The sequence below is a fragment of the Brachycentrus maculatus genome, unplaced genomic scaffold, assembly GCF_059751285.1.
Source record: "Brachycentrus maculatus isolate JH-2025_06_01 unplaced genomic scaffold, ASM5975128v1 h1tg000033l, whole genome shotgun sequence".
Classification (NCBI taxonomy): domain Eukaryota; kingdom Metazoa; phylum Arthropoda; class Insecta; order Trichoptera; family Brachycentridae; genus Brachycentrus; species Brachycentrus maculatus.
The window spans coordinates 1,474,579-1,496,597 of NW_028280787.1; the positions used below are offsets into that span (position 1 = coordinate 1,474,579).

General features: G+C 32.6%; 3 protein-coding genes across 15 annotated transcripts in view; 1 reads left to right on the plus strand and 2 right to left on the minus strand.

The window, feature by feature from the left end:
• Window positions 1-5,741, minus strand: part of LOC148312756 (uncharacterized) — a 41,110-nt gene extending 35,369 nt beyond the window's left edge. For 2 of the 9 annotated variants that reach the window (XR_015838871.1, XM_088274062.1), the window contains exons 1-2: window positions 5,691-5,741; window positions 1,279-1,574 (exon numbers count right to left, since the gene is read on the minus strand). Coding sequence is in view for 7 of the 9 variants with exons in the window: in XM_088274062.1 (XP_088130188.1) it covers window positions 1,279-1,494 (216 nt within the window). In the remaining 2 variants the exon portion in view is untranslated. Of the gene's footprint in view, window positions 1-1,269; window positions 1,575-5,617 lie in introns of all 9 variants that reach the window. The other 7 variants (XR_015838872.1, XM_088274072.1, XM_088274045.1 and 4 more) reach the window with 6 other exon arrangements.
• A 966-nt stretch (window positions 5,742-6,707) lies between these two features.
• On the minus strand, window positions 6,708-12,373 carry LOC148312757 (uncharacterized). Of its 5 annotated transcripts, XM_088274017.1 has the most exons (5): window positions 12,276-12,373; window positions 11,919-12,189; window positions 11,040-11,563; window positions 8,484-8,904; window positions 7,042-8,153 (listed from the first exon to the last, which is right to left on the minus strand). In XM_088274017.1, exons 3-5 carry the CDS (start codon window positions 11,064-11,066, stop codon window positions 7,171-7,173), a joined length of 1,431 nt encoding a protein of 476 aa, XP_088130143.1. In that variant the 5' UTR covers window positions 11,067-11,563; window positions 11,919-12,189; window positions 12,276-12,373; the 3' UTR covers window positions 7,042-7,170. The 5 variants fall into 5 exon arrangements, 4 of the variants coding, with proteins under 4 accessions (XP_088130143.1, XP_088130135.1, XP_088130152.1 ...); XR_015838864.1 differs by lacking the exons at window positions 11,040-11,563; window positions 11,919-12,189; window positions 12,276-12,373 and adding exons at window positions 6,708-6,876; window positions 9,485-9,665 and having other exon boundaries at window positions 7,106-8,153; XM_088274009.1 differs by having other exon boundaries at window positions 11,943-12,373.
• A 2,231-nt stretch (window positions 12,374-14,604) lies between these two features.
• LOC148312758 (uncharacterized) overlaps window positions 14,605-22,019 on the plus strand; it is a 42,802-nt gene continuing 35,387 nt past the window's right edge. The window contains exons 1-2 of the mRNA XM_088273660.1: window positions 14,605-14,693; window positions 21,162-21,381. Coding sequence (XP_088129786.1) covers window positions 21,164-21,381 — 218 coding nt within the window. The 5' untranslated portion in view covers window positions 14,605-14,693; window positions 21,162-21,163. The remainder of the gene's footprint in view (window positions 14,694-21,161; window positions 21,382-22,019) is intronic.

Genomic DNA, 22,019 nt, shown 5'->3' on the forward strand with positions numbered 1-22,019 from the left:
TAATTACACTGGCCAACAATGATTTCGTAACTGATATTTTGATGACTGATTTGGACTGAAGTTAATCGTTCTTATTCAAAGTCTATATGGTGACAAGTTTGTACCACGTCAAGTTTTGTATTACAGACACATTATTGTTTGTATGGACCCCATACGTTGAAACCGTAATAGTGGTTGGTATCTAGACATGCTTTAGTCTAAGGTCTAAGGGATTAAAAAAAAGTATTGATAATTATGGAGTAAAAGTGGAAATATATTAACTTATTTATATTGAATATGATAGCATTATATGAATATATATATTTATACATAAATAATAAGATAAACTTTAGTCAATATCAGAATTAAAAATATCCATAACTAAAAAATTTTAAGTGCTACATTTTTTTTTGCTTACGTTTTTGAATTCAGCCATGCAAAGTGCATAAAGATCAGGTATTTATATATATATATATATTTATTTATATATATATATATATATATATATATATATATATATATATATATATATATATATATATATATATATATATATATATATATATAATAAATCCCCAATGGTGCATAGGGCACTGCTTCATATAAACGCTGTGTTATCTCGATCGATTACACATGAAGGAAGGGTAATCAGCCCTCCACTTCAGGTACCAGTCCAGTGTAATATTGAATAAATATAAGAGTGAAAAAATCACTTATATTTATTAAACCCCCGTGGGAATCGAACCCGGGACCTCCGGAACGGTAGGCGAGCATGCTGACCATTACACTACGGAGGCGGACGAAATATATATTTATATATATATATATATATATATATATATATATATATATATATATATATATATATATATATATATATATATATATATATATATATATATATATATATATATATATATATATATATATATATATATATTTATATATTTATATATATATATATATATATATATATATATATATATATATATATATATATATATATATATATATATATATATATATATATATATATATATATATATATATATATATACAAAATAAAAGTTGTAAATTGTTAGCCAGCGTTACTAGATTATGTGCATGCAAAAAAAAAATTAAAAATTAAAATCGGTAGTCTACTACACCATTTCTTAGATTACGTCGGTCTCTACGCAAAACTGTGTAACTCCACATTCTCTCGGAAGAAGAAAATGAAACGTTTTCGTCTGGATTGCAGTCTAGTGACGTCATCATGGGTTAGCCACCGAAACGGAACAGAACACTTACCCAACTCACAGGGAATAGCTTATAACTGAGATTGGTCAGGAATTCCTTCTTCTGCGGGTCGAACATGTCCGAGGGCTTGAAGCCCCTCTTGGTGATGAGCGCGCTGTTGGTCGACGACGACTGCTGGACGTCGTTGACGTTGTCCCGGTGGATGACCTTGTCGTTGACGGTGTGCACCGTCGACATCTGGTTCGACGTGTAGTTGCTCTCGCTGATGGTCATCATCTTCGCTGGTCGACGAAACTCTTCCGAAAAACGAAACGCACTTTCCAAACTGCTTTAAAGACTTATCGATTCAATCTGAACTGTGAAAAAAACATTGAAATAATTGACTTTGATTAAATTATCAAATAAGTTTAATTTTCGTATAGGCGTACGATCAAATAAAAACGGTTTAAAAAAATCTACATATTATAATTAAAAAAAAAACTACGAAACTCTTCCAAAAAATTAAACGCACTTTTCAAACTGTTTCATTATATTATCAATTCTATATGAGCCGTCAAAAAAGACACACAAATTACCAAAATATTCTCAATATAGATTATATCTTTGAAATATCTAATTATTTTTTTATTTTTAAGCGAGCGTTGGATTCAGTTAACGATTTTTAAAGATATCTAGGCCGGCATTATAATTATATCGTTTTTTTTACGGAAATTTATAGCGGCTCTTGATATAGTTGGCAACACTTCCAATACGTTCGCGAGAAATAAAAATTTATAGCTTCGTTGATGTGTAATACATATATATAAATATACACACACACACACATATATATATATATATATATATATATATATATATATATATATATATATATATATATATATATATATATATATATATATATATAATCCTTATCCGCACCCCAATGGTGCATAGGGCACTGCGTCATATAAACGCAGTGTTATCTTGATAGTTTACACATGAAGGAAAGGTGATCAGCCTTCCGCTTCAGGTACCAGTCCAGGGTAATATTGAATAAATATTACAGTGAAAAAATCACTTATATTTATTTTACCCCCCTTGGGAATCGAACCTGGGACCTCCAGAACGGTAGCCGAGCGTGCTGACCATCACACTACGGAGGCGGACAAATATATGTGTATATATATATATATATATATATATATATATATATATATATATATATATATATATATATATATATATATATATATATATATATGTATATATATATATATATATACATATATATACATATACATAATTTAGTAGAGCGGTAGCCCATTATGGATAGAATGGTAAATGTTAGCGTGTATAAGGTGATCACTCAACCCTGCCTATAACAGATCGCAAGCCGTGTAAATACACAAGCTTCCATATTATTTTTCAAATTAAAGTTGTATTTAGTAAATACCACTATTTCAGTGATTATAAATAGTGGTATTATTTACTAAGTAAAATTCAAATGAAAAATGGATAGATTTTATCACAAAGTGACTGCCGAATCAATTAATAAAATTTCATATTCTTCTTCATCTATGTTGAGATGTCAAAGCTTTATTGAAAATTTTAAATATAAGATTATAAGGAATTTAATAAAAGTGTTTTTTTTTATTCTAATAATTATTTAATATTACCCTGGACTGGTTCCTGAAGAGTAAAAATGATCCCGTTGCCTCCATAAAATTAACTTAATATTGGATCGATTTGATGCCCTATGCACCATTTGATGGGGATGAGGGAGAGAAGTTATATGCTAGTTGATATTTAAAACCAATTAATCGATCCTTCTATTACTCCTACTATTTTTTGCATGGGAGTGGTTTTAAACCAGCAAAAGTGGTTTTTAACCTCTAAGCTGCTCGATTTCGAGTGTCAAACTTTCCGTCCCGTGCTGGATTATTTTACATTACAATATTTTTGACAAAAAAGCATATTTTTGGCTATTTTTTGTAGTGAAACTTTCGGATATCCATCATAGATGTTCACAGTACACAATGCACTTTACTTATTATGTTTTTATGGTGTATTTACACAAAAATATTAACATTTACGGACTCGCGGCCTAAAGTATGGCGGCTGTATAGAAGACGCGTCTGTCGTATCTGCGGAGCACGAGCCACCGGAAGTATTCACGATAAAGTTGACACTAAATTAAAATAATTTTGATATTTTATGACAATAAATCAAAGAGAACTAATTCATCCATGCCTCGAACCAAATTTAAGTGCAAAAAATTATCCATAGGTGTTGATATAAGTACGTTAAGTTGAAAAACGACTATGCATGCGATCCGCAGTCAACGGTACTTCTATAAAAACGACAATAGATGCGATCCGCAGCTTACGGGTTAAACGTTCTTTTTAAATTACGAAAAAGTTTAAAACCCCCTTTGCGTCTACAAATCCGTTCGAGAGACTGTTAGACTCTAATACATCAAATTCACAGAGCGTGAATTCAAACCTACGATAATAATTTATAAAGCAAATATTTGTAACTATTATACATTTCCGAACGAAAAGTCTGCTGTCAAGTTGCCAAACCTGCAACGGTATTAAATTAGATTCGTAATTTATTAATTGCTGCAGTTGGCAGTCGTGTTTCGCGCCATTGTTCGTTTATTTTTACACGTTCTAGAAAGAGCCGATGAAAGAAATTCTGTAAATTGATTCGAATTTGTTCGCTTTTTGATGTCGCCCCGCGCCCCGCCTGACGTTTAATCTTGGCGGTAAATAATTATTGCCAGCAAAGAAAAATGTTTGTAATAAATTATAGAGATGTGACGGAGGCGCGAATGGCGATTTCAATATCGAGTACCTAAATATTTATTCAAAAAATTATGTAAGAAAACTATTTCCGGATTATTTTTTGTTTTGAGAGATATTTTCAATTATTTTCGTCGAGATTTTAATTGAAATTTCAACACAGATGACGAAATCTATTGAGATGTCTGGGTATTTACAGGGTAACATGGCTGGTTTAATGGATCACTTTATACACCGTGTAATATTCACCAATCTAACCATGATTGACAACAACACTACGCAAATTTAGGATGTTTTATTTATGATACAAATGACACGTTCTTCACATACTACTTCTTGTTCAAGCATTATCTCCCCACTAATTTCTAACAGACACACATATTGTACAAAAAGTTCAAATAAATAAATAAATACTTCTCGACACTATCTATGGTTGAGTTGAGGCATAGTTCATCTTCATCTATGTTGAGACATAGATGATTCATTCATTTGCCATTCAATCCATCATTGACTAAATAATAAAAAATAATAAAATCATACATAATATGAGCATAAAGGAATTAAAGGCATTATAATGATCTTTATTAAAATAATAATATGGACGTTTTGATATTTGCAGGGCGTACGACCTATCAATAGCTGTTTAAAAAAAAAAATAATAATAAAAAAAAAAAAAAAAACCTAACGTCCAATTGCCTCTGAAATTTAGCTACGGCTTATGCAACACCGCTTATCATATTTCGCAAGTGGAGGATCGCCTTTATATCATTGTTTTGCTTGTTTCACTATCTATTCTCATGACATTTATACGTCTTACATGTTATTTGTTTATTTATTATAAATATGAATACTAAACAAAATTGAAACTAACCTCCACGCCACTTCCCCGCAAGGGTAGGCGGAGAGAATAGAATAACACATTAGTCTGTCTTTGCATACAATCTTCGCCTCTTCCTCATTCATACATCTCCTCACACATGCCCGCCGAATATTCCGACTCCTGACGTGACCAGTATTTGAAATACTTGATCATGTAAAACCAACCAAATTTACCTCATAAAATTGAAATAAATATTAGAATGAAAAAGGTTATATTTATATTCAGCCCCCGGGAATCGAACACAGGACGTCCAGCACGGTAACCAAGTGTGTAAACAAGGAAGCGGAGTTATATAAACATTCGTATAAATAAATCGTAGTCATACAGTAGAAAGTGACCAAGTGCATTTTGTACAAAAACGTGATCATTGACTATTTGATATCTTACTGGCTTAATATTGTTTTGAAAAAAATCCCAAAGGATTTTTAACTTGGAAGTATAATATATTGACTTGTTGAAAATGACTGACTGCATTGATGTTTATTTTCTTGCCAAGCAAAAGTGACTTAAATAGCCCTCCTGAACATTGTACGTTTTGTTAGTTGGTCTCTTTCTCCTGTACGACTACGAGATATGAAAATGAATAAATGTCAATATCGATTTTCAAGGATTTTCCCATCACTATGCACGGCCGGAGAAATATTATTTTTAAACACTGCGCGGTACATTTTACGATTCTATATTTGAACGGCCACCTTCCGTGTTGCCAACTCGCAAAAACCGCGACGTTTACATTCGAAATTCCGAAAAAGGCCAAAAAGGGGTATATTTCGATGTCGATTTCGGGCCGACTATCGATACTCTACCGTGTGACGGATAACCGAGCGACGCGAGTCGATGGCTCGCCGCGAAATACTGAAAAGTTTGAAACTAAAATTAGCCCGCATCAAGTTTAGCGAGGATTTTAACACTGGCGAAGTTGTATTATTTTCATCCAGGCCGCGTGACGTCACGGGCCCTGTGCGCGTGCGCGGACGGTTCTATATCAACTGCCAGCCGCGGCTTGCATTTAGCGACGTCTGATCGGATGTTGCGAGTAAACCTGCGCTCGGATTTTGACAGAAGATGCAAAATTTAGTTTATTTGTCTAAAATCCTATTTAAATTCATAAGTAAAATAAAAAAAAAAACTAAAATCATACACCAAATTCTCATATTGCCGACTTAAAATCATTTAATAGTAAAAATTAATGCCTCTAGAGAGATAGCGAATGTTTATGGCTAGAATTTTCACTCATGAATTACAAGAAATTAAAGTAACTATAAACATAAAGAGTAAATCCACTCACGAGTAGGCAAAGGCTATAAAACTTAGAAAGGCTAAGTAGGGCCATGATAAGCGGTGTTGCGTAAGCCGCATCTAGATTTCAGAGTCACTTGGACGTTAGGTAATTAAAAAAAAAGTTAGGTAAGGTGTTCTTAGACATTTCCGCACACCTGTTTTAAATTAATTTTATATTCATTCACAATATTTTAAGTGTGTCCAAATACTTGTTCACGAAATCTGGATTATCTCCAATTACAGGAGTTATTTTCATATGATTTTTTTGACATCTCATCAAAGATGTCAATGATTTTTCTTTTCTGGCGTTTCTCATGCGTGTGAATATAATCCAGGATTCGGACCTCACATACTTATAAAAGAGTTTCTGCTCAATAAAAGCTTCTTTTCATCTCACCAATAGATGTCTCTAGTGAAGTTCTAGTGATTCAAGAATAATGTTTCAAAATTGGTTCATATATATATAGAACTTTCAAGAATTTGAGTAGTGTGGTTGTCAATAATGGGTAGAATGGTAGAGCTTCCTAGTCTTTTTTTCTTACCTCTATGCCTCCTCCATTTCCTTTCCCATATAGTAATGTCCTTCACTTGCGTCATCTGGATCTTTTGAAATATATTTCGCTCCTAACGTTTCCTTGTGATACAGATGGTGCATAGGGCACTGCATCGCAATGACGCAGTGTTTTCTTAGTCAGTTCAGCGCTCCAGATTCTGTGAAAGTGGAATACGTTTAATGAGGTGAAGATGACGTTGAAGCGAAGTACATTACTGCCGGGTACGGGAAAGTAAATGAAGGTGAAATCGTGGATACTATATGAGAGGGCTTAATTCTAAGACCTAATAAATCAATATTTTTTTGGACAGAAATAACGTATATTCATGTAAAATTGTTTATTTTAGAAATTTACTATGTTAATTATAGAAAAAAAAATAGTCTTACAATTTATGACTCTTTTTCGAACGGCGCCGAAATGCAGTTTTCGTATTCCAAGTTCTGTTAAAATTTTATGGACTTTTCAAATTTGTATGACAAACCATGTGTTTTTTCAAATACCCTTTACGTGAACACTTGAATTCACACTCCGAACAAGAGAATGGTTTCGTATCGCTGTGAGTCAACAAGTGCAACTTCAAAGACTGTTTTCTTTTACATTTGAATGGACAGTCTGCACAGGCGTATGGTTTCTCGCCGGCGTGTATCAACAAATGTAATTTCAAAGTTTCTTTTCGAGAAAATTTAAAGTGGCACTCCGCGCACGAGAAAGGTTTTTCTCCAGTGTGAGAAAAGCCGTGCGATACAAAGTCTTTTTTCCGAGAACATTTAAACTCGCACTCCGTACATGAGAACGGTTTCTCACCGGTATGAGTAAACATATGAAACTTCAAACTCCTTTTTCGCGTGAATTTCATTTGGCACTGCGAACATGAGAACGGTTTTTCTTCAGCGTGAGTCAGCATGTGTAATTTCAAGTCTTGGAGCCGGAAGCTTTTGTACTGGCAGTTGGAGCACGAGAAAGACTTCTCGGGCTTGTGAGTCAACATGTGCAACTTGATGCTGTACTTTCGAGAACTTTTATAAGGGCATTCGGAGCATGAGAATTTCTTTTCTCCGGTGTGAGTGGCCATGTGCACCTTCAGCATCCCTTTCTGAGAACATTTGTAGTTACACTCTGAGCAAGAGAACAATTTCTCTGATTTGTGAGTCAACATGTGCAACTTTAAAACCTGCGCTCTTTTGCATTTGTATTCGCATTCCGAACATAAGAAAGATTTTTCAGAGCTATGAGTCAACATGTGTATTCTTAAAGTCTGTCTTCGAGAACTTTTGTATTCGCACTCAGAACAGGAGAACGGTTTTTCTCCTGTATGAGTTAACATATGTGATTTCATGTTGTTCTCTCTAGAAAACTCAATATTACATACTGGGCAAGAGATTTTCTTTTCCGTGTCGTTGGCAACTTCGTGTTTTTTTCGTCTCTTTCCAGAATCTGAAAATAAACAACAAAAAATAATCAAAATAACAGGCGAAAATAGTTTGCAAAGAAAAAAAAATAGTTTGGTGCGGCTTTCTATTCTCTCTGCCTGCGGTGAAGCGACGTGATAGTTAGTTAGTTTTTTTTGTTAACTAGGTATTTTATGAATAGTTTCCTTATTTGATGGTTTTAAGGATAATTTATTTATTTATCAAATATGTTTTGTAACACATTTAGCGCAGAAGTTGGTATCGTTAAAGGCGTTTAGTGTCTTAGAAAGGGTTTTTAAAATGTCAGGGCAAGGGAAGCGAATGGGTGCTGTGTATAAAAGAGTACAATACTTACTAGAGTCAATTTCCAAGTTGCTAGAGGACTCCAAGGATTTTTCTTTGACGTCAGAATTAGAAATGTCGATTTCAGTATCGATCTTATCACCATTTATTCCATATCCACACTGTACGTTGGTACTGGTCCCTGGTTCGACTTTAACAGCGGGAACATACCCAGTATCACATTTTACATCGTCTACATTCCCAAAATTATCCGGTTCGACTTTGATAAAAGGTATTCCGTGCCACAAAACCGATTCGTTTGCAGCGGGACGAGAGATATATTGATTAGAAAGACGAATACTGTCGGATTTTGGTTCAATTTTGACTTGTAAATCGAGAGATGAAGCCTCTTTCGCAGTATCTCGAATATCCCCTTTCACATCTCCAGGCTCAACCTTTACTGTCACCGAGGCAACCTCCATTTGTTCAATATTCTGGAAATAAATAAAACTTATTTGTTAAATTTTTATGCTTTTTACAATACAAAATACAAAATTGCATAAATATACAAAAAAGACCCACAAAGGAGTGGTCTGTGTGGGTATACATTTTATTTTATGTTTCAATAAAGGTTACTGAAAGAAAACGATGTGATATTACGTTAAAAAATATTTGTTTGTAAAAATGACATAGTTTTACCAAAATTTAAAATAAAAACAAACACAAAAATTAATCTCTACCACATTATCCTTATGAAAACTGTTGTAGGTATGAAAAATGAGTATCTGGATATAATTGAATAAGGGATTTCTTGTACAGTGTAGTAGTACAGCATAGTATAGTAGTAATAGAATAAGGAATTTCTAGTATATCTTTGGCGAGTTCTATTAATATTTTAAGGATATAAATGTCGGCGCATTTAAACAAGTTTTTGACATTGTTGGCAATAGATTTCTCATAGCTACAAAACTTCAGCTCCCTGAAATAATTGGTAAGAGTGTCAAACAACAATTCATGAAGTATAGTTTAAATAATTAGTTCAAATATATACGTATATATTTAAAACGACAGAACTTGCTTTATTGAGGACTTCAATGTTGATAGAACTGTCATTACGGTGTCCGTGTAACTACGAATCGTCAACTTTGATTGAGTAATCAGATGTGGAACTACATTTTTAGTTATTTTTCTCGAGTAACAATCCTTTGGTGAGAAAACTAATACTTATTACTTCGTCCTGACACTTAGATTACCAATAAAATGCTTATTTTGACGTATACCCATACAATTACACGAGCGCTTCGGGAAACATAGACAAAACAACTAATCATAGACAATTTAGCAGAGACGAAATAAATTACCTGTCTGGGAGCGAGTTTTTGGGGACAAAACTGTAGATATCTGGGCATTGAGTTTTTTTTAGCTATTTTAACGAGTGTTTTTGCCTAGAATTTTCACTCATGAATTACATGAAATTATAGTAACTTTAAACATAAAGAGTAAATCCACTCACAAGTAGGCATAGGCTATAAAACTTATAAAGTTAAAGCCTGAGTAGGGACATGATAAACGGTGTTGCATAAGCCGTAGCTAGATTTCAGAGTCACTTGGACGTTAGGTAATTCAAAAAAAAAATTAGCTATTTTTTTATTACTTTTTTTATAATTTTATATAACAGTCGCTGCTTATATTTTCTTGACATAACAACACATTTTCTTTAATAATAAAAAAAAATTACACATGTAACTTGATTTATATCAAAATTATCGAGACATCAAACATCATGTTTTGTATATAAGGAGTAAAATAATAAACAATTGCCACCTAAAAATATATCTTGATATATAAAATAACAAATTTAAGCGTGGAGTGGCAGAATAATAAAAAAATATATATTGTAAACACTATGAACATCTGATTGGTTTCCCACTAGCGTTTATTCAAATTCCCTTTCTGTGTGCATTTAAAATGACACTCCATATATGAGAATGGTTTCTCACCAGTATGAACTAAACGGTGTTGTCGTTTTATTTATTGTTTCAACATTTACTTTGCGGTAAGACATGTTAAAATTATTTATTGAAACACTTAAAGAACAGATTTTTACTTATTATTTTTTAGTTATTATTCAGACCTGAAGATGACTAAAACATAATTAAGCTTAGCTTCCGAAACTAGTAGTCATTAATAAACTCAAGTGGTATAAAAACAAGTGTTTTATTTACTTATTTTAAAATTACACTCCACACAAGAAAAGGGCCTCTCACCAGTATGAATAATGATGTGTATTTTCAATATTTGATTTCTTCAACATTTGAATTGACATTCTGAACATGAGAACGGTTTCTTTTTTGTGTAAGTTTTGAATTATCTAACGTCCACACGCTTATAATGACCCTACTCAGACTTCAACTTTTTAAGATATATAGCCTTTGCCTCCTCGTGAGTGGATTTACTCTTTATGTTTAAAGTAACTATAATTTCATGTAATTCATGAGTGAAAATTCTAGGCAAAAAATGACATGTTTATACATTTCATTGATTCAAAGTGAAGTTACTTAGGTGTATGATTTTACTTAGGAAGTGAGTTTACTTATGTACTAGGTATAAACATATATAATAAACTTACAATATCGCACTGTACGGCCAACCCCATGGTAGACGACTCCCGGGCAAATCACCAAAGAGATGGATCGATAGCTGTGAATCGACATCGCAGGAGGCTGATCCCTCTTAAAAACAGGCCACAAGGCCTATACCAAGAAAAAGAAGAAGATTTACAATTCGCATAAAAAATCATATACTTAACATATCACTACACTAGTTCTTATATAACTAAGTAGCGTCCTGGTGCTTTTGTATGAGCAAACATGTGCTTTCAAGTCTCCTCTTCCTGCCCATTTGTACTGGCATTCTGAACACTCAAATGATTTCTCCAGTCCTTTTTGTGAGTTACTATGCGACATAAAACATGTTTTCTTGAACATTCAAATCACATTCCGTACACAAGAATGGTTTCATGCCGTTGTGAGATTTCAAATCGCATTTTCGCAAACATGAATGAGCACTGGAAACGTTTGTTCTTGATTTCCATAGAAGATGATTCATTTGTGTTTTCTGAATGTGTAGGTTTTGCACCGCTTTTCTCTGAATCTGCGGAAAAACGAAAATAGTATAGAGTATAAAATAAATATTTTATATTATTTATTTTTTCAGGCACTAAATGTTTAAATTTTTGGGTAATATATCCAAAATTAAACACGGCTTTTGGATTGAATTCTACTTTTATTTACATATATATGATAATATGTGACGTGTTTCGTCTTATTAAGACATTATCAAGTGTGTTTGATAATGTCTTAATAAGACGAAACGCGTCACATCTCATATATATGTAAATAAAAGTAGAAAATTAATTCAATAGCCGTGTTTAATTTTAGATATATTACCCAACAATTCAAAATGGAATTCTACCAACTGTCTGCAGTTAAAATAACTAAATGTTTACCCTTATATATCTTCTTCTTCTTACCCTTATCTACACTCAATGGTACATATGGCACTGTATCGTATTGACGCAGTGTTTAAAAAAATCTTGATCGTCAATTACATGAAAGCAAGATGATCACTCCCGCACTTCAGGGACCAGTCCAGGGATTAAATAAATATTTAAGTGTACAAAAAGTCATATTTGTATCCTATCGGCAGATCTCGTGTGAACTACGAGACGCGGACGTAGCTTGGGAGGATGGAAGGGAGCTGGCGGCCGACAGAAAAGGCTGGAGACAGTATGTGCAGATATACATTATAACACAATAAACACTATGGTATAAACAATAATATTCTTAATATTTATATAATTTACTTTGTGGTAAGCCGTTTTTACAAAATGTTAGTAACATCAGTACAAAACTACGCACCGAGATCCGGTCATGTTTCGGACCACCAAAATGACCGATCCATAGACAATAAAATACGTCATAGACACTGAATTCAGCCACAGACAATTTGCAAACGATGAATGCTATGCTATGAAGGTAGGTACACCTTTTAAAATCGTAGTTAAAAAAATTCAACATACGTTATATCCCTAAATTAATATTTCAAAATATGTCGTAATGTTAGTTTTAACACGATGACATTTTCTGTGCAAGTTTCTACGGAATCCGCTAGGTGTGCTATAACCCAACCGAGATCAGTATCAAAAATCAAAATGGTGATCTGAAATCACATGGTCTGAACCAAACCGATTAAGTTTTTAATTTATTTCTTGAAGTATTAGTTTTTAAAATAAATTGATCACTTCAAGTGGTTGATAATTAAAACTAACGTTCATTGTGCATCGTGTTATCAATTTTCCCTTTATTGTGCAACCTTTTGAATATTTGAAGATTTTAAAAACATTTTTTTAAAATAAATTGGTGACTTCAGGTGCTAAAATCATAAAAACTAACGTTCATTGTGTATCGTGCTATCAATTTTTCGAATTTTTATATAGAAGTGAGTGTATTTCACCTCTGTTGTGCAACTTTTTGAATATTGGATGATTTTTAAAACAATTTTATAAATAAATTGATGACTTCAAGTGGATGATAATAAAAACTTACGTTCGATGTGTATCGTGTGATCAATTTTCCGTTTTTTTTTGTGATAGTGAGTGTATTTCACCTCTGGTGTGTAACATCTTGAACAATTGATGACTTTTAAACAATTTTTAAAATAAATTGATCACTTAAAGTGGATGATAATAAAAACTTACGTTCATTGTGCATCGTGTTATCATTTTCCCCCAATTTTTATATAGTAGTGAGTGTATTTCACCTCTATTGTGCAACCTTTGGAATATTTTAAGTTTTTAAAAACATTTTTAAAAATAAATTGGTGACTTCAAGTGCAAAAATTATAAAAACTAATGATCATTTTGTATCGTGTTATCATTTTTCCTAATTTTTACATAGTAGTGAGTGTATTTCACCTCTGTTGTGTAACATTTTGAACAATTGATGACTTTTAAAACTTTTTTTTATAAAAAATTGAAGACTTCAAGTGGATGATAATTAAAACTAACGTTCATTTTGTATCGTGCTATCAATTTTCCCAATTTTTATAAAGTAGTAAGTGTATTTCACCTCTATTGTGCAATCTTTTGAATATTGGATAACTTTTGAAACAATTTTTAAATAAATTGATGACTTCAAGTGGATGATAATAAAAACTTACGTTCGATGTGTATCGTGTGATCAATTTTCCCAATTTTTTGTGATAGTGAATGTATTTAACCTTTATTGTGTAACCTTTTGAACAATTGAAGATTTTTAAAGCATTTTTTATAAAAAATTGAAGACTTCAAGTGGATGATAATTAAAACTAACGTTCATTTTGTATCGTGCTATCAATTTTCCCGATTTTTATAAAGTAGTAAGTGTATTTCACCTCTATTGTGCAACCTTTTGAATATTGGATGATTTTTAAAACAATTTTATAAATAAATTGATGACTTCAAGTGGATGATAATAAAAACTTATGTGTATCGTGTGATCAATTTCCCCAATTTTTTGTGAAAGTGAATGTATTTCACCTTTATTGTGTAATATTTTGAACAATTAATGACTTTTTCTAAAAAATTGATCACTTCAAGTGGATGATAATTAAAACTAACGTTCATTATGTATCGTGCCATCAATTTTCCCAATTTTTATATGGTAGTGAGTGTATTTCATCTCTGTTGTGTAACATTTTGAACAATTGATGACACTTTTTTTAACCACTATACGCAAGGGGTAAAAGACATTGTTTTATTAATATGTAACTGTTATTTCTATATCAATCTTTCCATTTTCCATCTCTAGAAATCAACATTACGCAGTAAATAATGCACTAAAATCGGTTAAAGCAAATAAAAGCCTATTAGCTAAAGCTGTGCTAGGAGTACACAACGGAGTCCTTATGACAAACCTTATTTATGGAAGTAAAGCGTGGAGTTGTCAAAAGAAAAATGAAAATAGGCTGAATGCAGTTGAAATGCGATCTCTTGGTGCGGCAAAACCATGTATAACTGTTGAATGAATTTTATTTCATGAGTTACAATTACGGTTATCATTTTAGACGCCGAATTTCCATCAGCCTCGGATGACGTCACATCCAGCCACGCACTTGTGGGAGGAGTCGACCATCTGTATACAGATTAGTAATCTGTAGATTCGAGTTGTGGTCCCCTGCTTTGGAGGTCGCGCTGCATTTTGTGCGCAGTTATTCAAAATCTGTGCGAGAGCTCATTAGATCGGTGAGTGTTTATATCATCTCTATATTTAGACATTAATTATAATGTTTATAGCTAGTATTTGATGTAAAGGGCGTGGTTGTCTTTTTAACGATAATACGCTATATCAACAAGTAACAGAATTAGATAAAAATACGATGTGTAAACAAAAGTGAAAATGTTAGTTTTTTCAAACTCTCATACCTCCTCCAGTTATTCACCGATTGCCTTGAAATTTTGACACAACGTTACATTGATACACTGGTATATATTTTTTAATAATTTACACATATAGATAAAACAGCGTAAAATAAATAAAAAAAAAACATTGTATATTTTTTAAATATATAATACATATCACTTACTCCTTTCAACAACGTCGTATATCAAAAATCGTCAATTTTCAGTTGTGCGTGTTTTCGGAATGCCCAGAAAATTTACTATATCCCAGCAAAAGGGGATATTTTTTTTAACTTAATATATACCCGCTACAGGGCAAAAGTGTTGTTTTTGCATTTTGAAGAAAAGGTATTGTTTAATTATTTTTTTTAAATACACTAAATATTTTTCAAATGGAGAAAAAACCTTCGGGGTTTTACCTAAAAAGATCTGTTGTACAGTAAAAAGTTCAATAAGTGGTTTAATATTTATTTTTAATACATTTCATTATATTCTTAAACTTTAAAAACGATCTCATGAAAAATCAAGTTTTTTGATATATGACGTTGTTGAAAGGAGTGAGCGATATTTATTCTCAAATGCATGTTTTTACCTGTGAAAGATATATATTTATTCAGTCATTTATTAAAACCACCCCATTGGTGCATAGGGCACTGCATCATTTAAACCGAATCGGTGATCGAAGGAAAGGTGATCAGCTCTCCGCTTCAGGTACCAGTCCAGGATAATATTGAATAAATATTACAGTGAAAAAATCACTTATATTTATTCGACCCCCCCTGGGAATCGATCCCGAGACCTTCAGAACGTTAGCCGAGCGTGCGGACGTATATTATCTCTGTAGCCACGGTTTTTTTTATCTACTGCTATCGATATAATCAGTTGTCTATCCATTGTAATGCCTTATCAGATATCAATGTTTTAAATTGATATTTTAATTCCCTTTCACGATGACATTGCATATTTTTTTAGTATATTTTTCTGTAAATATTTGTTAGCTGCTTTGGAAAATTTTCCTTTCCTACTACGTACAAGGATTCATAGCATATTCAGTTTACATCCATCAATCATTTGTCACAAAGCTTATTTATTTGTCTAATTCGTTTTTTTTTCCAAATAAGACACCACCAAATCCGATAGATCCTTATGTCATATAGCCTCATCTGTTTTTGTCAAACTGAATACCCTCTTTTGCACATTCTGTTTCAAATTTAAATATCGTAGTCGCACAGGAGAAAGTGACCAACTAACAAAACGTAAAATGTTCAGGGCCATTTATGTCACTTTTGCTTGGCAGCAAAATAAACTCTATGCCAGGGGCTCCCAATCTTTTTCAGCTCGCGGCGCACTTACAAGTATGGTATTCTGTTACGGCCCCCCTCTTTACTATTTGGAATATAAAATATATATATATATATATATATATATATATATATATATATATATATATATATATATATATATATATATATATATATATATATATATATATATATATATATATATATATATATATATATATATATATATATATATATATATATATATATATATATATATATATATATATATATATATATATATATATATATATATATATATATATATATATATACAAATATATATACAAATATATATACATATATATATACATATATATATATATATATATATATATATATATATATATATATATATATATATACATATATATATATATATATATATATATATATATATATATATATATATATATATAATACATATATATATATATATATATATATATATATATATATATATATACATATATATATATACATATATATATATATATATACATATATATATATATATATATATATATATATATATATATATACACATATATATATATATATATATATATATATATATATATATATATATATATATATATATATATATATATATATATATATATATATATATACATACATATATATATATATATATATATATATATATATATATATATATATATATATATATATATATATATATATATATATATATATATATATATATATATATATATATATATATATATGTCGCAATAAGCGTCCTTCCGAGAGGACTATTAGCAGTATGAAATGAAAATGAGTTTTATTCTATTTATAATAATTCAGAAGTGAAAAAGAGAATATTTGTGGTTTCGGATAATGATAGAGGATCGTCTCACGGCGCCACTCTATACTTTCTACGCCCCCCCGGGGCGCCGCGGCGCACACTTTGGGAACCCCTGCTCTATGCAGTTAGTCATTTTTAACAAGTCTACACCTAGTTCTTTGGCTAACGCCTCTGACGTCATGAAAAGTCTATCCTGACAAGGTTTCTCCCTCGGGCCATTCATCTTTATTTATCTCGGTCATCCTGACAAGCTTGCTCCGCGGGAATACCGAATCTGATGTACGATTGTTTTCTCTACATTTTATAATACCTAATTTTCAATTTACCCCATCGCATGTTGTTTATTTGATTTGGGTCAAAGTCAAAAAAAATTCCATTTTTTTTCTCCATACTTGTCAATATATTATACTTCCAAGTTTAAAATCCTTTGGGATTTTTTCAGGGCAATATTTAGCTAGTAATGTATCAAATAGTCAATAATCACGTTTTTGTCAAAAATGCACTTGGTCACTTTCTTCTGTATGACTAATATATTTCCCTTTTAAAAATTGGACATACCTACTCACCAAATTAGCGACTTAACGAAAACGTATCATATCTACATTGCACATCTACATTTAAAAATAAACTGTGTTTTATTTTTTTTATTTAATATATAACTTACATAACCAAATCTCAAACTTACTCAAAACAAACATAGATGGTGCCGTAAACTCAAATATGAAGCGACATGAGATTCATGATATATGTACGAGTTCTAAGTATTGGGCAGTGTGGTTCTTTAATCACGGCTACACGTGTGTAAAGTAATCACTAAACCAGCCTATGAAAGGTCATAACCCCTGTAAATACCCTGACTTCCATATTTTTCTTCATCTATGTTAAGATGTCAAAATGTAAAATAACTAATAACTGAAGAAACCCAGACTTGTGAACAAGGATTTGGACACATCGTAAAACGTGATAGAAATAAAATTTCAATAAAAATTAAATCTAAAACATTTTGAGTGTGTCCAAATACTTGTTCACAAATCTGGATTATCTCCAATTATAGAAGTTATTTTTCATATAATTTTTTGGCATCTCATCAAAGATGAAGTAGAATTTCAGTAGTGTGGTCGTCGACAATGGGTGGAATTGGTGAATGTTACACGTGTGGAAAGTGATCACTTAAACCAGCCTATGACGGTCGTCAGCCCCGTAAATGCCCAGACTTCCATATTCTTCTTCATCTTTGATGAGATGTCAAAAAGTAATATGAAAAATAATTCCTATAATTGTAGATAATCCAGATTTTGTGAACAAGTATTTGGGCACACTCAAAATGTGTATAAAATATCGCTCACTCCTTTCAAGAACGTCATTAATCGAAAAACTTGATTTTTCAGGAGAACGTTTTTAAAGTTTAAACATAATATAATGTATTAAAAATAAATATCAAGCCACTTATTAAACTTTTTACTGTGCAACAGATCTTTTCAGATAAAACCCGAAGGTTTTTTCTCCATTTAAAAAAATATTTAGTATTTTTAAAAAAATAATTAAACAATACATTTTCTTCAAAATGCAAAAACAACACTTTCTGCCCTGTAGCGGGTAAATATTAAGTTAAAAATATGCCTCTTTTGCTGGGATTTAGTACATTTTCTGAGCATTCCGAAAACACGCACAACTGAAAATTGACGATTTTTGATTTATGACGTTCTTGAAAGGAGTGCGCGATATGTCACTCGTGAAAAATAAGTAATATATCCATAAATACATTTTATTGCAATGTTCTTTGTCACTGTAATTACGACATTCCTATGCGGAATTAATTTCCTATCTAAGAAAATGTGTAAAAATATTATTTATGATAATTTTTACATATTTTCAACATAAAATCACGAAGATAAGCACACTTACATCTTTTCATTGGTCGATTCGACAGTCACTTTGTGGTAATAATAATAATAAAAAACCCTTATCCGCACCCCAATGGTGCATAGGGCACTGTGTCATATTAACGCAGTGTTATCTTGATCGTTTACACATGAAGGAAAGGTGATCAGCCCACCGCTTCAGGTACCAGTCCATGGTAATATTGAATAAGTATTACAGTGAAAAAATCACTTATATTTATTTTACCCCCCTTGGGAATCGAACCCGGGACCTCCAGAACGGTAGCCGAGCGTGCTGACCATTACACTACGGTAATATCACAATTTAAATTCTAAGTCCGCTTGGTAAATACCACCATTGATATAGCCGAAACGCGATCCGTCAGACGAATGTGCGGCAAAACGATGTATAATTAATGTAATTTTTAAGGACTTAGGATCTGCCATCAAAAACTTCTTTCAAACCCTTATCCGCACCCCAATGGTGCATAGGGCACTGCATCATATAAACGCAGTGTTATTTTGATCGTTAGCACATGAAAGAAATATGATCAGCCCTCCGCTTCAGGTACCAGTCCAGGGTATTATTGAACAAAAACTAATGTTACTAATTACTGTATTATTGTGCATGAAACAGTTGAAAGGTCCAAAGCTCAAATTGGTCCATTTATAAATTTGCAACCAGCCGATGACAGATCGTAAGACCTACAAATTATTAACAATTCCTAAATTGACGCTAAACGCTGCAGTGCCCTATGCGTCATTTGCATGCATAAGTTGAGAATCCGTTCTCGCGTATTTTAAGTGAAGTATTCTTCCGTGTCCGCAATATCCCGTGTGCGCGCAATCTTTCGAATTTTCTATTTTCGGTGTGCGCATTTTTTCGAGTTTTCTATTTCCCGTGTGCGCATTTCTGAAAATTCTATTTTCCGTGTGCGCATTATTCCGATATTTTATTTTTCGTGTGCCTATTATTTCGAATTTTCTATTTTTCGTGTGCGCATTCTTCCGTGTGCCTTTGACGAGTGCTCTTTTTCCTGCCGACGTTTTTCAAGATCGACGTTTGCCAATCAGGGCTGTCGAAAATGAGGTTTGTAATTTTTTTTGCAGACCTATCTATTTTTAAAAATATTGATTTTACAAATTTGGCAGTCATGTTATCATTCTGCAGCATCCATGAATTTATTGGTCTTCCTCTAGATGCCTTTCGAGGAAGATCCATGGCGATCGCCTGGTTTTATAATATGTTCAGGTTCTCTGCGTCCTATGTGCCCATACCATCTCCAATTGCCTTTCCTCTACCTTGCCATTGATGCCTGTTACAGCCAGGCTCCCACGAATGCTTGAACTCTTTATTTTGTAATTAAAATGTAACTTTGTTTTAAAATCACTATAAATATTTTATTATAACTTAATTATAATGTCTACCGGTTTCGAAGCTACCCACTTTTAATAGTCTTTATAGTTTTAGTAGCCCCACATATTAATAGTCTTTATCAAGACTATTAATATTAATCAGTTTTGATAAAAGTCAGTCAGCACGCTCGGCTACCGTTCTGGAGGTCTCGGGTTCGATTCCCAGGGGGGGTCAAATAAATATAAGTGATTTTTTCACTGTAATATTTATTCAATATTACCCTGGACTGGTACCTGAAGCGGAGGGCTGATCACCTTTCCTTCATGTGTAAACGATCAAGATAACTCTGCGTTTATATGACGCAGTGCCCTATGCACCATTGGGGTGCGGATAAGGGTTTTATTATTTGATAAAGAAGCGGTTAGCTTTGAAACCGGTGACTTTATAATGAAGTTATAATAAAATATTTATAGTGATTTTAAAACAAAGTTACATTTTAATTATAAAATGTAAAATCACAAAGTTAGTGCTTCAAATATAAATTATATCTTTATTTTGTCTCTAAGGGACACCCCAGCTGACCATCTAAGCATTCGCATTTCAGCAGTTTCTAGTTGCCTAGAGTAGGTGTTATACATCGTCCAGCATTCAGAGCCATAGAGGAGTCCTGGTCTGACAATTGTTTGGTAGACTTTTCCCAGTGACTTACATTTTGTTTTATGACATCAGTCTACATATAAATTGAATGGGCCATGTGTATATTGTAATATGTCGTGTGTTCAGGTCACAAATGGAGAGAAATGACCATCTAAGCATTCGCGTTTCAGCAGTTTCTAGGTGCCTAGAGTAGGTGTTATACATCCCCCAGCATTCGGAGCAGTGTGTCAGGGTCTACATGAATTCCAGGTATGTCTTTGGACAGCTGGGACATCTTTTTGGTGCTGGTCGGAGTGGTGACTGCCCTCTACCTCTTCGGGATATGGGAGAACACATACTTCAGCCGGCGAGGAGTCAAGAGCTTGCACATGGGGTTTCCATTGATTGGCCATATCACGAAAATGCTCCGGAAGAAGGAACACATCACGGAGTTCAGCCAGAGAATGTACCACGCATTCCCTGAAGAGAGGTAATAAATTCAATTTCAAGTCAATTCATACCCTTATCCGCACCCCAATGGTGCATAGGGCACTAAAAAACTAACTAACCATCACGCCGCTTCCCCGCAGGTATAGCCAGAATAGATCGCCTCATAAATTTGTTTTATCGTTCGTTCTTCACTCATTCGTTCCACATGTCCAAACCATCTCAACACACTTTTCTTAATTTTATCGATAATGCTTATCTCAGCTTTGCATTCCTTCCTTATTTCACTATTCGAACATCTATCATACATCGTTTTGTCGCACATTTTTCGCCTCATAAATTTGTTTTACCGTTCTTTCCTCGCTCATTCGTTCTACATGTCCAAACCATCTCAACACACCTTTCTTAATTTTATCCGAATGTAATTGGAAAAGGAGCAGAGGAAGACCGAGAAAACTTGGCACGATCAGGTATGCCAAATACTTGAATGTGGTCAGGTTAGGAGTCGTAACAATCGGCGGGTATGTATGAGGAGATGCATGAACGTGGAAGAGGCGAAGAATGTTTGCAAGGACAGAGTGGTGTGGCGCTCTATTCTCTCTGCCTACCCCTGCGGGGAAGCGGCGTGATGGTTAGTTAGTTAGTTTTAGTTAGTTTACATTAAAAAAAATAATAATTGTT

Coding starts and splice junctions, on each gene's coding strand:
- LOC148312757 (XM_088273999.1), bottom strand. CDS start 9,523: ATGACAGTTCTATCAACATTGAAGTCCTCAATAAAGCAA. Junction 8,905..9,484: donor TGAAGTCCTCAATAAAGCAA/GTTCTGTCGTTT, acceptor ATTTATTTCCAG/AATATTGAACAAATGGAGGT. Junction 8,154..8,483: donor CAACTTGGAAATTGACTCTA/GTAAGTATTGTA, acceptor GTTTATTTTCAG/ATTCTGGAAAGAGACGAAAA.